This window comes from Corvus cornix, chromosome 11 (assembly GCF_000738735.6).
Source record: "Corvus cornix cornix isolate S_Up_H32 chromosome 11, ASM73873v5, whole genome shotgun sequence".
Taxonomy (NCBI): domain Eukaryota; kingdom Metazoa; phylum Chordata; class Aves; order Passeriformes; family Corvidae; genus Corvus; species Corvus cornix.
In genome coordinates this window covers 6,367,176-6,381,069 of record NC_046341.1, presented here as the reverse complement: position 1 = coordinate 6,381,069, position 13,894 = coordinate 6,367,176, and the positions used below count along the sequence as shown (strand labels likewise).

The 13,894-nt window shown below is 60.1% G+C and overlaps 2 protein-coding genes across 2 annotated transcripts; both read left to right on the top strand.

The window, feature by feature from the left end:
• The first annotated feature begins 91 nt into the window (after window positions 1-91).
• Window positions 92-4,531, top strand: USB1 (U6 snRNA biogenesis phosphodiesterase 1). Its single transcript, XM_039558436.1, has 7 exons — window positions 92-222; window positions 318-469; window positions 614-797; window positions 1,310-1,363; window positions 2,380-2,485; window positions 3,130-3,213; window positions 3,507-4,531. The coding sequence occupies exons 1-7, from the start codon at window positions 122-124 to the stop codon at window positions 3,609-3,611; spliced, it is 786 nt and encodes a 261-aa protein (XP_039414370.1). The 5' UTR covers window positions 92-121; the 3' UTR covers window positions 3,612-4,531.
• A 788-nt stretch (window positions 4,532-5,319) lies between these two features.
• MMP15 (matrix metallopeptidase 15) lies at window positions 5,320-10,655 on the top strand. The gene is made up of 10 exons (XM_039558434.1): window positions 5,320-5,666; window positions 6,746-6,894; window positions 7,148-7,270; window positions 7,380-7,687; window positions 7,917-8,078; window positions 8,200-8,423; window positions 8,554-8,692; window positions 8,936-9,086; window positions 9,199-9,314; window positions 9,565-10,655. The coding sequence occupies exons 1-10, from the start codon at window positions 5,559-5,561 to the stop codon at window positions 9,999-10,001; spliced, it is 1,917 nt and encodes a 638-aa protein (XP_039414368.1). The 5' UTR covers window positions 5,320-5,558; the 3' UTR covers window positions 10,002-10,655.
• The last annotated feature ends 3,239 nt before the right edge of the window (window positions 10,656-13,894 follow it).

Genomic DNA, 13,894 nt, shown 5'->3' with positions numbered 1-13,894 from the left:
CGCGGCGGCGGCGGAGGAGGCGGGGCGGGCGCGGCGCGTGCTGCCCCCTGCCGGGCCGCGCCGGCAACTGCGCCGCCGCCGCCGCCACCGGGGAGCGGGGGGTCCCGGCGGGTGCCGCGCCATGAGCGCCGCGCTGGTGGGGTACAGCAGCTCCGAGGAGGAGGAGGAGGAGGAGGAAGGGGGGAGCCGGGGCGGCGGCGCGCAGGGACCCCCTGGGGCCAGGTAGGTGCGGTGTGGGGGTGGTGGTGGCAGGAGCGCGCGGCCTTCCTCCTGCTCTTCCTCCTCTTCCTCGTTCTCACCCCTCTCCGGTCCCGCAGCGCCGGCCGTCCCCGCCTGCCCGCGCCCGCCGGCCTGCTGGGAGACCCGGAGCCGGAGGAGGCCGTGAGCGATGACAGCTCCCGGCACGGCGGCCGCGTGCGCGGCTTCCCCCACGAGCGGGGCAACTGGGCCACGCACGTCTACCTGCCCTGTAGGTACCGGCAGCGCGATCGGGATGGGACCGGGATGGGACCGGGGCCGTGGCGGGACGCGACTCAGCCCCTGCGCCTCGGGGTCCCGCCCGGTCCCGGCGGGGATCCGCGGCCGGCGCTCCTCTGACGGCGCTGCCCCGCAGACATTGCCCAGGAGGAATTCCTGGAGCTGCTGGAGCTGCTGGTGTCCCGCGCTCGCACCTACGTCCCGTCGCTGGCTGCCATGGAGGAGTTCCACCTGAGCCTCTCGCAGTGCGTGGTGCTGCGCTACCACTGGATAGAGCCCTTTGTCCGCTCCCTCAGGGAGCGGCTGGCCGCCTTCCACAGGTGGGTTTGGCAGAGCCCCGGGAGAGCGCTCCTCACATCCTTCCTCTGCCCTCGGGATCCGTGTTTCGCCAGCATCCACGCCCTAAGATGTCCCTGGCAGCTGGTGCTGGCAGAACATTAAAGCCCTGGGGATTCTTCCTCACTGCCTCAGGATCTGGCACCATACACATCAGGTTTTGGCTTTCCAGGATCGGGCTAGAGCTGTGCCATCCCCTAAACCGTGGATGGTTTCTTTGCTTACATCTGGCTTAGGCGCCCGCTGAGCATCAGCTGCTTCAGGGCTTCTGTCACTGTCCAGGCTTCAGAGGGTTAGAAACAGGAGGGGAATGAATTAATTTGAGCCCAGAAAGGTTCTGGTTGCACCAATTCCGTCCAATTGCAGCATACATTTGCCTGTATCTTTCCAGAGCTTCGTAGCAATCCTGGCCCCTCCTCATCTTCTCCTTTTTTTCTTTTTCTTTTCCTTTTTTTTTTTTTCCCCCACAGCTGAAATAGGATCTATCTTTTTTCAGGTTCTTCTGTGTGGCTGACCAAGTGAAGGTTTACACCAACCAGAACAAAACCAGGTGAGGGCACAGTGGAGCAGCCTGCCTGCCCTGGGAGAAGTCTGAGCAAGGTGGTGGTGGATGGGAGGTGTCACCCTGCCTGTCCCACGGTTGGGCCATGTGACAACACAGTATGTGATCGCGTCCAGACATTTCACACCTTTCCCCAGCCATCTGTACAAATTTTTAGCTTTGGCACTGATTCTTTGCAAGCCTTTGGTCTCATTAGCCGGCATGCACAGTCTGGGGTGAGCAGAGTGGGACCACCTCTTTTGGCAGCAGTGCCAGTCGTGAAATTGTAGTGCAGGTCTTACAAGAGCTGGAGAGAAATAGCTGAGATGGTGCTAATTCTCCTGGGCATCAACTCAGAAGCCTGATTCCAACAGAATGCCATTAAGCTTTTTTGAATGTCAAAGCAAAGGTGATTAAAATTGTGAAAAGTTGCTGAATCTGGCGGGAAAGGCAGCCCAAGATAGTCGTGGGTAGGAAAAAGTGGATGTGGAACCTGGGTGACACTTGAGTCTTCTGCTTCCCTCCTGGAGGGGAAGAAATGATGACTCTAAATGACTCTAGAAAGTGTCATCCCAACAGTCCTTGAGGAGGCACTGACCTCTTTGTCACATCTCTCCAGCTTGGTACTTCCTATTCCCTGCTTCCTCTCACACTGTAAAACCTCTTCAGCAACTTCCACTTTTTTAATGTGGCTCCTGCATTGGCACGGCACTCTGCTGAAGTTCCCATCCAGTGCATCCTTTGCCTGGAAAATTAATGTTTGTGTCCCAAAAGGTACTGGGTTAATCTAGTAAATCTACATGGTTTATCATTCAGTCCTGCTTCTCCCTGCTACCACATCTTTACTTCTGTTTTTCTTCAGAATACGATCAGCATCCCTGGATGCTTAAACCTGGCATTCCAAAGATTTTCTTTTGTTAGGGAATAGGGAACTTGCCCAGTAGGAATGCAGGGCTAAATATTCTTATGGCTGTGCTTTCTGCAGCATGAAAGGGTGCTTGCTGTCTGTTGTTGCCTTTCTTTAGGACATTTATTGGCTTGGAAGTCTCTGCTGGGCATTTCCAGCTGCTGGAGCTGGTCTCGGAGGTGGACGGCATTCTAGAGGAATTTGACCTTCCCACATTCTACAAGGTGAGGCGTTTCCTCCTTAGTCCCCTGCCAGTCTGGACATGCTGGCTGGCTGGTTCTCTGCGAGATGTTCACTTAAATAAACAGGAGCCAGTTGCAGTCACTGCCCCGCTGTGCATGGAAGCAGGGTTGTCCTAGGATAGAATGGGCACTGTGGGACTGAGGACAATCCTTGTGTCTTTGCCTTGGGCAGCTTTCTTGGGCATTAGTCCAGCCTTTTGCTTAGTACTAGCTTTGGGAACAGGTTTGGGATTGTGAAGGGCCACACCCTAGTTTGTCTGTCTCCAGAGCTGAGCAGGGAGCTCATGTGGGTTATTCAGAAGTGACCCATGTACCTGCCCCAGGACCAGCTCGGAGAGGTTCTCCCACAGCTGCAGAGTTGAGCACAGGGAGACTGGGAACCAGGCAGCCTTGCCCACTGGTGTCAAAAGGGCTGGGGTGGGAAGCCCAGGACTCCTCTTGCCTCGAGCACTGTCCATATCAGCTCTGCAGCTGTTGAGTTGGCAGAGGGAACTCCTAGCTTTGGGATCCTCCAGCCTCTGTGATCCCAGACAGGGTAGCATCGTGCCAGATCTCCCACTGTGGCTCTGTGCATCGAGCAAAGCCTCCTTTAGCCCTCACATTCTTTATCCCTATTTTGACTTCAGGACCCGTCGTTCCACATCAGCTTGGCCTGGTGCGTCGGGGACCTGTCTGGCAGGCTGGAAGGGCAGTGTCTGCGGGAGCTCCAGGTGTGTCCCCACGTGGTGTGGAGAGCAGGGGGAGGGCAGAGCTGGAGTCCAGCCACATCTCCTTGCCAAGAGTGGAGAGTGGGAAATTTTCTTCACCAAGCAAGACAAACTTCACTGGTTTGAAAGATGAGAAGCTTTTGGGGGGAGCATGAATTAAATCAACTTCCCGAGGGAAGTCAGAGGCTCCCAGCTGCAAGTGGCCTCATCTGTGACTTGCTTCAAGGAAGGAGCTGCCGACTCCATCCTCTGCCAGATCTGCCCTCCTGGTACTGACTCCTGCCTCTATTTTCCAGGACATTGTGGATGGGTTTGAGGACTCAGCATTCCTGCTGCGTATCCAATGGGAGCAAATCCGCTGCAAGTCAGGGAACAAGTACTTCTCCTTCCCCTTGAGGTAGGGGCTGTGCTTTTTGGAGACCCAAAGAGGCTGATGCTTGACTAAGGACCATTGTGCAATGCAGCTCTGTGTGCTGTGGGCTGTCACGCACTTCTTGCCTGCTCAGTGTCTCTGTGGTGTTTGTGGCCTCAAGTCGGGCCACTTCCAGTTTGAGCTGCTGGCTGAAGAAAAGTGTGTTTGTAGCAGATTTCATCCTCACTGCTGGATGTGCTGCCGTCAGCACCGGTGGTTCCAGACATCCCACGGTCGCTAATTCTGCTGATTTTTTACAAACAAAAACAAATCTACAAAAGCCATAGATGCCTTATGGGAAGGAGGAAGAAGGTAGCGTGGGAAGCTGCTACTAAAGGGAGACTGTCTCACACAGTGGGAAGTAGCACTGCCAGATTGTTGTTGGGAGGCTCTGGGCATGTTTTGAGTAGCAAGAGGCAAGGACATGGAGCTGGATCCTCTTGCCAAAGCGTTTTCCTACTATAAGCCAGCTCGGACAAGCTCCTGAGTCATGTTGTGTCCCTCTCACACCGCTGCTGCCTCTGTAGAGACATTTCAGCGTCTGATCCTTTTGCCAAACAATAAGAGCTTGCTGCCAGGTGTGGGTGAGCCCTGGAACGGACAGTGTCAGTGTTTGCCTGAGCTGGGAGGGCAGTGCCCACTGGTGAATCAAGGGGTGGCAGCTCCTGCTCAGGCTCTACACTTTTTCCCTGTGTGATCAGCACCCCAGATGGATGATGACCCAGGGGATCACAGGCTGGACACTGTCCTGTGGGAGAAGCTCCTTTTTAATCCTTTTGTTCCTGCGGGTTGGTCAGCTGCAACCTCTCAGGTATTTGGAGCAGGATGCCGATGTAGTGCCCTGAATCTTTTATTCCATGTCTGTCTGGGACTTCTGAGCAGTAAAAATTTGTCTCCTCGTGTCATAAACTTGTGTCTGTGGTGTATTTCAGCCGTTTCCTTTTTACACACACAACTCCTGCAGGCTTCACATGAGGCCATGTCTGTAACTGCTCCTGTGAGCTCTGTGCTGCCTGTCCTGGCACACGAGAGTGGCTTTGTCGGTGGGAGCATCTCCTCATGGTCGCAATTTTTGTCTGTGGGAGCATCTCCATACAGTCGGGATTTGTTGTCCGTGGGAGCATCGCAGCCAGTTGCTGCTGCCAGCAGCCTTTTGTTGAAGTCCTTAACAAAAATCTGTTGAGTCTTTAGCCAGTTAGTTTCCGGGTTGGGGATCTGCAAGATAAGTTTCTTTTGGGGGAAGGAAAAACAAACAAAGGTAGAGATATATTTAGCCCCTGGGGACTTCGGTGAAACCGGTTTCTCTCAGGTTAATGCTCAACCACCGGCCCCAGCCGGGCCTGGCACAGCACCCGGTTGTGTAACACCGAGTGTCAGAGACCCCCGGGACAGGGGACAAGGGCTGTGGGGGCAAAGCGGGGGGCTGTGGCGGCTGCCGGCGGGGCCCGCCGGGGCGGGGGTGGCGGCAGGGCCGGTGCGGGGCCCGCGGGGGCTCGGCCGCGGCTCCCCACGTGCGGGGGGCGGCCCCGCCCCTGCCCGGCCCCGCCCCGGTCCCGGCCCCGCCCCTGCCCGGCCCCGCCCCGCCCGCTCCCACCGCGCCGCGCCCCGTCTCGGCCGCCGCGCCCGCCTTTCGCCGCCCGCTCCGGTGCTCCCGGCGGCGGGCAGAGCGCGGTAGCGCAGCCGAGCGGAGCCGGGCCCCGCCGCGCCGCGCCGGCCGCCCATGTGCCGTGCGCCGCCGTCCTGACCTCACGCACAAAAGGCGGGCCGAGAGGCGACGGGCCGCGCCTGGCAGCGCCGCCCATGCACCGTGCGCAGCCCCCCGCGGCGGCTCGGCCCCGGGCCATGAGGGCGGCGTAGCTCCGACACCGCCGCGCTCGGCCCGGCCCGGCCCGGCCCGGCGCGGCCGGGGGCAGCCGCGAACCGGCGGCGGCGCGGAATGGCAGCAGGGCGCGGCGCCCCCTGGCGGGCGGGCGGGCGGCTCCCGCCGCTCGTGGTGCTGCTGGCGCTGCTGGCGGGGGCGGCGGGCGAGGACATCAACGCCGAGGTGAGCGATGGCCCGGGGGCCCGGCACTCCCGACCGCCGCACCGGCACCTGCGGGCTCGCCGCACCGCCGGCCGGGGCAGGTGCAGGCGGGGCGGGGAACGGGGGGGGGGGGGGCGCGCTCCGGGTCGCCCCCGGGGGTGGCGGGCAGCGGACGCGGGGCTGGAGGAGGAAGCGCTTTGTGCCCGGCGGGGGAGGGGGTGAAAGGGCTTTTGATAAAGGGTCTGCTCCACCACCCTGCTGGGGGAAAGGGAGTGGGGGTAAAAGAAATTAATAGATTTAATGTTTTTAGAAATTAAATTGTTAAGCCGTTTTTGAGATAAAAAGGGGTAGGAAAAGAATTGGGATAGGAAAATGATTGGAGAAGCTGGAGAAGAAAAATTGGAAAAGGAAAAAGACTTGGAAGAGGAATAAGACTTGGAAAAGGAAAAAGAATTGGAAGGAATTCAGAAAAAAGTTTTAAAGATTAAAAGGAAAACCCCCCTAATTTGGAAGATAAAAATAAAGAATAAAAGGAAAAAAGAAAGTTACAAAAGAGTAATAATAAAGATAAAAATAAAATGCAATTAAAGCAGACAAGAGGAGGCGGAGGCTGGGGCAGGAAGGAAGAGCCCTGGCGCGCCCCAACACCCTCCTGCCCCCCACCCTGGGGCTGCAGCCCTGCAGGACAGAAGCCCCTTTGTGGGTGCAGGCCGGGGTGGGGGTCCCAGGCTTCACATCCGTCAGCAGCTCCCAGGGGACGCCTCCGGAGGAGGACAGGGACGGGCAGCCTGCAGGCAGCCTGGCCGCCTGCCAGCTGCCTTGTCCCTGGAGTCAGGGCATCCGGCAGCAGCCCCCCAAGATCACCGGATCCCCCCCTCCCCGTTCAGGGCAGGGCAGGGACCCTGTGCCCTGCTGCCCTGCCGCTGCCTGCTCGGGGGTGGCATTTGCCACTGGCAGCTGGCAGTGACCCCTGTGACGGGACACAGGGCTGGGGTACAGTCGGGCAGGGGGACGGATCCTTCCCCCTTGGGTGCTGGGGAGCGCCAGGTGCCGCCGTGGGGCTGTTCCGTGCCGGGGTGACGCTCGGCTCTCCGGCACAGGCATGGCTGCGGCTCTACGGATACCTGCCGCAGCCCAGCCGCCGGATGTCCACCATGCGCTCGGCCGAGACCTTCTCCGCGGCGCTTGCCGAGATGCAGAAGTTCTATGGCATCACCGTCACCGGTGTCCTGGACGAGGAGACCAAGGCGTGAGTTTCTCCATTGTTCCCTTGCTCGAGCAGATGGCAGCTCCACTCCTGGGCTCTGTGGTTTTCTCTGACAGCCCCAGGGCTCTGCCTGCACCTGGAAAAGTGGGTGCTGTCCCCCCTGGGAGCTGCTTCTCCCCTTTTGGGGGCTGCACCTCTGCAGCCAGAACACTGTCCCTGCTGTCTGTGGGTGCTGTAACACCTCAGGGACCTTGGCTGTGGGGGGCTGAGCCCTGGCTCGGTGTCCTCCTGGCAGGTGGATGAAACGTCCCCGCTGTGGGGTCCCAGATCAGTTTGGAGCACGGATGAAGTCCAACATGCGTCGGAAGCGGTACGCGCTGACAGGGCGGCGCTGGAGCCAGAGCCACCTCACCTTCAGGTACCCAACACTGCCATGGATTCCCTTCCCCCAGCCTATGGAGAGCCATGAATCCCCTCAGGGAGTGAGTGCTGCTCCAGGCCTTCCCTAGTGAGTTCTGTATCCCCAGCATCCAAAACTACACGGAGAAGCTGGGTCGGTACCACTCGTACGAGGCTGTCCGACGAGCTTTCCGGGTGTGGGAGCAAGCCACGCCGCTGGTTTTCCGGGAGGTGGCCTATGAGGACATCCGGCAGAAGAGGAAGAAGGAGGCTGACATCATGGTGCTCTTTGCCTCTGGATTCCATGGAGACAGCTCTCCCTTTGATGGCCTTGGGGGATTTTTGGCTCACGCCTATTTTCCCGGCCCTGGCATGGGGGGGGACACGCATTTCGACTTGGATGAGCCCTGGACGCTGGAGAATGCAGATGTGTCTGGTGAGTTGAGGACCAAGGAGGTGGTAAAGGTGACCAGAGGAGCCTGGTGGCCTTCTGGGCTGGAAGGGGCAGGGAGGGCCTGTGCTGGTGTGGCAGGGAAAGCAGGTCCACCATGGGTGATGCAGGCAGATCCCACTGGAGCACCCGTGTTGCAGGGTGCTGGGTCCGGGGGTCCACCTTATGTGTTATGTCCTCCACCCCTTCTTGCTGATGGTGCCTTTCCATGCAGGGAACAACCTTTTCCTGGTGGCCGTGCACGAGCTGGGGCACTCGCTGGGCTTGGAGCACTCCAGCAACCCCAGCGCTATCATGGCCCCCTTCTACCAGTGGATGGACACGGAGAACTTCCAGCTGCCCGAGGATGACCTCAAGGGCATCCAGCAGCTCTACGGTGAGGAGCTGGTTGGGGAATCAGCTCAGAGGTGGGATTCTGGACATGTGTGTGGGGAAACTGAAGTACAGGTGCTGCTGTTCTGCATCACCACATCCCTTCTCTCACCTGCCCAATCCAGGTACCGCAGATGGGCACCCTCAGCCCACCAAGCCTTTGCCCACTGTGACACCCCGGAGACCTGGCAGGCCAGACCAGAGACCCCCTAAACCTCCCTCTCCGGGAAAACCAGAGCAACCACCCAAACCTGGCAGCCCAGACCGACCTGACCAGTATGGCCCTGACATCTGCGATGGGGACTTTGACACGGTGGCGGTGCTGCGTGGGGAGATGTTTGTGTTCAAGGTACCTGCCAGGACTCCCTCCTGCCCCTTCCTTGGGGATGTAGTGGGTCCATGGGTGGGAGGACCCCTCAGCAAGGTGACTGTATCCCTGTGTCCTCCCCATCCTCTGCCAACACCCTGTTTCTCTCCAGGGCCGGTGGTTCTGGAGGGTCCGGCACAACCGGGTGCTGGACAACTACCCCATGCCCATCGGACACTTCTGGCGGGGCCTCCCTGGGGACATTGATGCTGCCTACGAGAGGCATGATGGGAGGTTCGTCTTCTTTAAAGGTGAGCAGGGAAGCTGGATGGGAGGGCTGAGGTGGAAGCAAGACCCCAGTGCCCCCCACAAAGCTGCTGAGAGCTGTTTGGCTTCATCCCATCCTGACACACCTCCCCAGCCAGAGCTGCTGCGTGATCCCAAGGGGTTGGGGTGGCCACAGGCATCTGCCACTATCCCTATCCATCGGTGCACCTGCCACAGTAGCTGGGCAGGACCTTCTCATCCTCATTCTCCAACTCTTTCCCCTCTAGGTGACCGGTACTGGCTCTTCCGAGAAGCCAACCTGGAGCCTGGGTACCCACAGCCCCTGGTCACCTATGGGCAGGGCATCCCCTACGACAGCATAGACACGGCCGTCTGGTGGGAACCTACAGGACACACCTTCTTCTTCCGTGGCGACAGGTGAGTGTCTGTAGTTCTCCCTGCTCTACTGCCTCCTGGCCTCTGTCAGGGGGAGAATTTTGGGCAGTGGGGACCCCTGTGCTCCTCACCTATTCCCCACCTTGCTCCCCAGATACTGGCGCTTCAACGAGGACACGCGCTCGGTGGACCCCGGGTACCCAAAGCCCATCTCTGTCTGGGTGGGCATCCCTCCCTCACCCAAGGGAGCCTTCCTCAGCCCGGATGCCTGTAAGTAGAGGAGAGGGGTAGGTGGTGGTGGTGGTGGGGGTCTCGGGGATGGGATTATCCCTCTCTGATGGCCTGGACACATGGGATGCACTTGGGGAGAGTGTCTGGGAGTCAGCGGTGAATCCCTTTCTGAAGGGTTTCACCAGTCCTTGAGCAAAACCTGCTGTCTTGGGCATCTGCAGGGGTGCCCAGGTTCTGCAGTGTCCTGTGCCCACCTACTTACCCCTTGTTTCCATCTTCTCTCCCCCAGCCTCCACCTACTTCTACAGAGGCACAAAGTACTGGAAATTTGACAATGAGCGTCTCAAGACAGAGCCAGGCTATCCCAAATCCATCCTACGGGACTTCATGGGCTGTCACACAGAGCTGGTCCCAGACCCCAATCCCCGCTGGCCTGATGTGGACCGACCCCCCTTCAACCCTGATGGGGATGGGGGGACTGAAGGTGAGGAGGAGGAGGAGGAAGATGAGGATTACAGCGAGGGAGATGGCCAGCCAGGCAGGGACGTGGACGTGGTGGTGCAGATCGATGAGTACACGCGCACCATGAGCGTGGTCATGGTGCTGGTGCTGCTGGTGCTGCTGCTCTGCATCCTGGGTCTCATCTACGTCATCGTCCAGATGCAGAGGAAGGGCGCACCCCGAATGCTCTTGTACTGCAAGCGCTCCTTGCAGGAGTGGGTCTGACCCTGGCTCCCTCCCCCAACTGCCCCCACCACCATGGTGCTAAGATGGACCTGACACCCCCTCCCCTTGTCCCTCACCGCGGCCTTGGTCCCTCTACCCCATTGTTGCTTGATGGCTCCAGCCTCAGAAAAGGGGGGATGCCCAACCCCCCCAGCCCCTCCAGAGCAGCCGGGCTGGGACCGGGGATGGTCATGGGGGGGCTGGAGGGCATCCAGGCCCTGCCTTGTCCCCAGTGCCTGTGCGTCCCCCCAGCTGTGACCCTCAGGCTGCCACCCATCATGTGCCTGCCTCTGCCATGGGGTCCCTGCAGGGTCCCTTCCTCCTGTGCAAGCCTGCTGCAGCTGGGGCAGTGAGCGGGCTGGGGGCTGCTCACAAGTGCTGCGGGCTGGCGGGTCTCAGCCGCTGGCACCTGCAGTGGTGGGGAAGGGAGGGCTGAGCTCGTGGCTGTGTTTCCTGTTGAACCACGGGGATACAGGAATGTGGTGCCTAAAGCGTGAGTTGTGAGGTGCCACCTTTCCACCCTGCTGGTGCTCAGCTCAGTCCGGGCCCTGCTGTTGCCACGGTGGGACGGAGCCCTGGGGCACGTGGCCCTGTGGGCAGGGCAGTGGGCACTGCCGCCTTGTATGTCCATTAAACGGGTCGGGTGTGTGGAGAGCTGTGGTGCCGTCATCCTTCCTGCCGCGGGGGTGTCCTGGGAGAGACTGGGCAGATTTCCTGGTACCGGGGCTTGTCTGGGGGGTCGCCCTGCTTGGCACCCCCAGGGGACCGGGTGCCATGTTAGGGGATGTAGGGAAGGGGCCAGCATGGCCAGTGATGTCCCTGCAGCAGTCCCTGCCCTGGGGCTGCCACTTTGGGGGGGTCAGCTAAAGCAACCCCCCCACCCCCACCAGTGGACAGAGCAGCCTTTCAGCAGCTCCCATGGCAGTGACAAGGGCCTCGCTGGGAACACAGGGTGCCTTGTTCTCCCCCAGCCAGCACCGCGCTTCAGCCCTGGGCGGCCACCTCCCTTCCCCGGGCAGGGACTGCCAGCAGCTGGGGGACCCTCCTGGAGCCTCTTCATAGGGTGCTTCAGCTCCCTGTCCCCACACGGCCCTGGTGAGCTTCCTGGGGGGAAGGGGTGGCCATATCCTGTCTCAGCACTGCTGTCTCGGTAGAGGAAGGCGGGAGGAGTCACAACTGCTGCAGAGATCAGGGAAATAATCATGGGAGTGGGAAAGATTAGACTTCAGGGGTAGGAAACTGGCTTTATCTGGGGAAAAATGTTGCTCAGCTGTTAATGGGAAGAAAAACCAAACCACAGAGGCAGCGATGGAGGTAACCTGGTGTCCCTGCCTCTGCTGGTGATGTGATGATCACAGGGGTGGCAGCCAGAGCCAGGTTTGCTCTGCAGCTGCAGGTGCAGCCTTGGGGTGGGCAGCAGAGGCTGGCACAGTTGCTGCCCTGGTGGGGAGGCTGGTTGTGCTGTGCTGGGCAAGGGGGTTGTGTGAGCCTGACCCATCCCTGTGCGGACAATCCTATGGAACTGGGGAGTGTCCCCATGTGGGAATTGACTCCAGCCATCATCCTTGCTTCCTCCAGCCTCTCCTGCAGCAGGACCAGGGCCAGCACTGTGCCAGCACCTGTGCCCTGCCTCATTCCCCCAGGCACCTCTGTCTTGGTGCACCCCTGACCTGCTCCCCTTGCCCTGGTGCTCCAGCTGCTCCTTTGCCCTCATCCCCTCCTGCCAGCCGTGGTGGGAGGGTTTCTCTACTTCATGGATGAGGATATGAAGCCTTTGTGCTTCCCCCATCCTTCCCCCTCCCCAGGGCCCAGAGCTGCTGGCTCAGTTCCCAACTGCTACAACCACTTCCCAGCACTGAATTACCCTGAGCTGCCCAGCCACTCATCAGGCACTAATTACTGTAAAAGGGAAGGACTAATGGTGGCTCTCACCCGCTTTCCTGGTGCTGGGGGGGAACCCTGTGGCCTGAGTCACCCATCCCCTGCCCCAGCCTCCATCCCTGCCCACACTGGGCAGCGATTTCCAGCCATGAGCCGATTCCCTGGAAAACACGCTTGGCTCAGACTCAGCACATCGCTGCAGCCAAGCGAGAAGTCAAAATCAGGAACAGAAAACCCCTGAGGAATTGGGGGGAGTGGGTGGAAAAAGGTCTCCAAGTGGCTCAGGGCTGTTGTATTCCATCAGCCAGGCCTTACTGGGTCACATTCCTTGGCTTTTAATTTTCAGTTCGGTTTTGACCATTTTGCCCAGATTTGTGCTTTTGTGGGTCTTCCCCAGAGCTGAGGGAGGACCCACAATTCTGTTGAGCTAGGAGCCCGGCCATGGGGCAGCTCGACACTCCAGCCTGCCCTGAACTGGGGCCAGACTGGCACGAGGAGCTGCCAAAAGCCATGAACCTGGCCAAAAGGCGAGGCAGGAGGAAAGCACGGCTGGGATTCACTCTTTCCACCCCCGCAGAGACTGCTCCAGAGGCCAGCGCAGATGCATTTCCCACGGCAGATGCATTTCCCACACTGGATGCACTTCCCGGGGCAGATGCACTTCCGACAACAGATGTATTTCCCACGGCAGCAGTGTTTCCCTTCTCTCTTGGGGGTACAGAGGGCTCGATGGGGTGCAGGGCTGGGACCCCAGAGCCTGGTACCTGGAAGGCCGCCTGGCTTGCAGGGAAAGCTAGAGCTGGACAAAGATGCCCAGGGCCAGCAGCTCATGGTATCCCCGCCATGGCAGGGGAGGGCCCTCCTTGCTGATTCAGGGTGGGACAGGGGCTGGGAGCAATTCTCCAGCGGGAATTAGGGATGCTGGGAGCAGAGGCCCAGGCCGCCACGCTTAGTGAGCTGGGACAGCACTTCCCACCCCCTCCTGCTTTTCCCCGGATGCTGCAGCAGGGCTGGTGCCAGGAGCCCCGGGCCATCTGGAAACGCTCATGGACAGCAGTAAGGCACCCCGCTGGAGACAAAGCTCAGCATTTCAACAGCACCCAGGCTCTGTCAGAGGCTCCCGTGCTGCCCTGCACACCCACAGTGGGGTCAGCTCACCTCTGGCCACAGGGAGGGCAGGCAGGCACCTGCTATAAGGGCCAGGGCTGTTGGGAGCACGGGGGAATGTGAGTCCAGCTGAACCTGGCCCTGGCAGGCACCGAACAGCCCTGGCAGGATCCACTCCCACCAGGCAGCTCCCTGCTTCCCAAAAATAGGTTGGAGAAGCCTGACCTGGAAAAGACCCTGGGAGCTCAGTGTCCTCCAGGCCCTGCTGTGCTGGGGTGTGAGTGAGGGAGTGACCAGGGCTGGCAGGGGCTCTCTGCCTGATTGGCACCATCTCAGGAGAATCCTCCTCTTCCTCTGCAAGCCTGGGCACGATCCCCTGCGCAGCGCTGAGGAAAGGACCCGGAAAACACAGAGGAAGCCGGGCTCAGTGCAGAGGAAGAACGGGCTGGGATACAGCAAGTGGCCACCGGCCAGCTCAAGGTCGGAGGAAGCAATGCTGGGGATGGAGGGAAGGGCTGCGGGGCCCCGGGAGGGGTTGAACCTGCTGCTGGATATGCTGCAGGCAGGGCAGAGGCTCTGGGTGCTGCATGGGGAGGGGTCGGTACCAGCACAGCCCCACTGAGGGTGGGATGCACCCACCAACCACACTGAGCTCGGCACATGTGTGTGGGGCTCATGCCCCTCGCCTCCCCTCACAGCCACCGGGCAGCCCCCAGCCTGCTCTGTGGGGTGCTGGGACGCCTCATCTCACAGAAAGTCATTTCTGGGGCTGCAAGGGCAACACATGAAGTGATGGTGAAGCAGATGGGCTGCAGGTCATGCTTCAGCACTACTTGGCATCCATCATCTTCTCACCTCTAGCGCCTCTGAGGCTTTTCCCACTGCATCCCAGGGAAGCTCTCAGG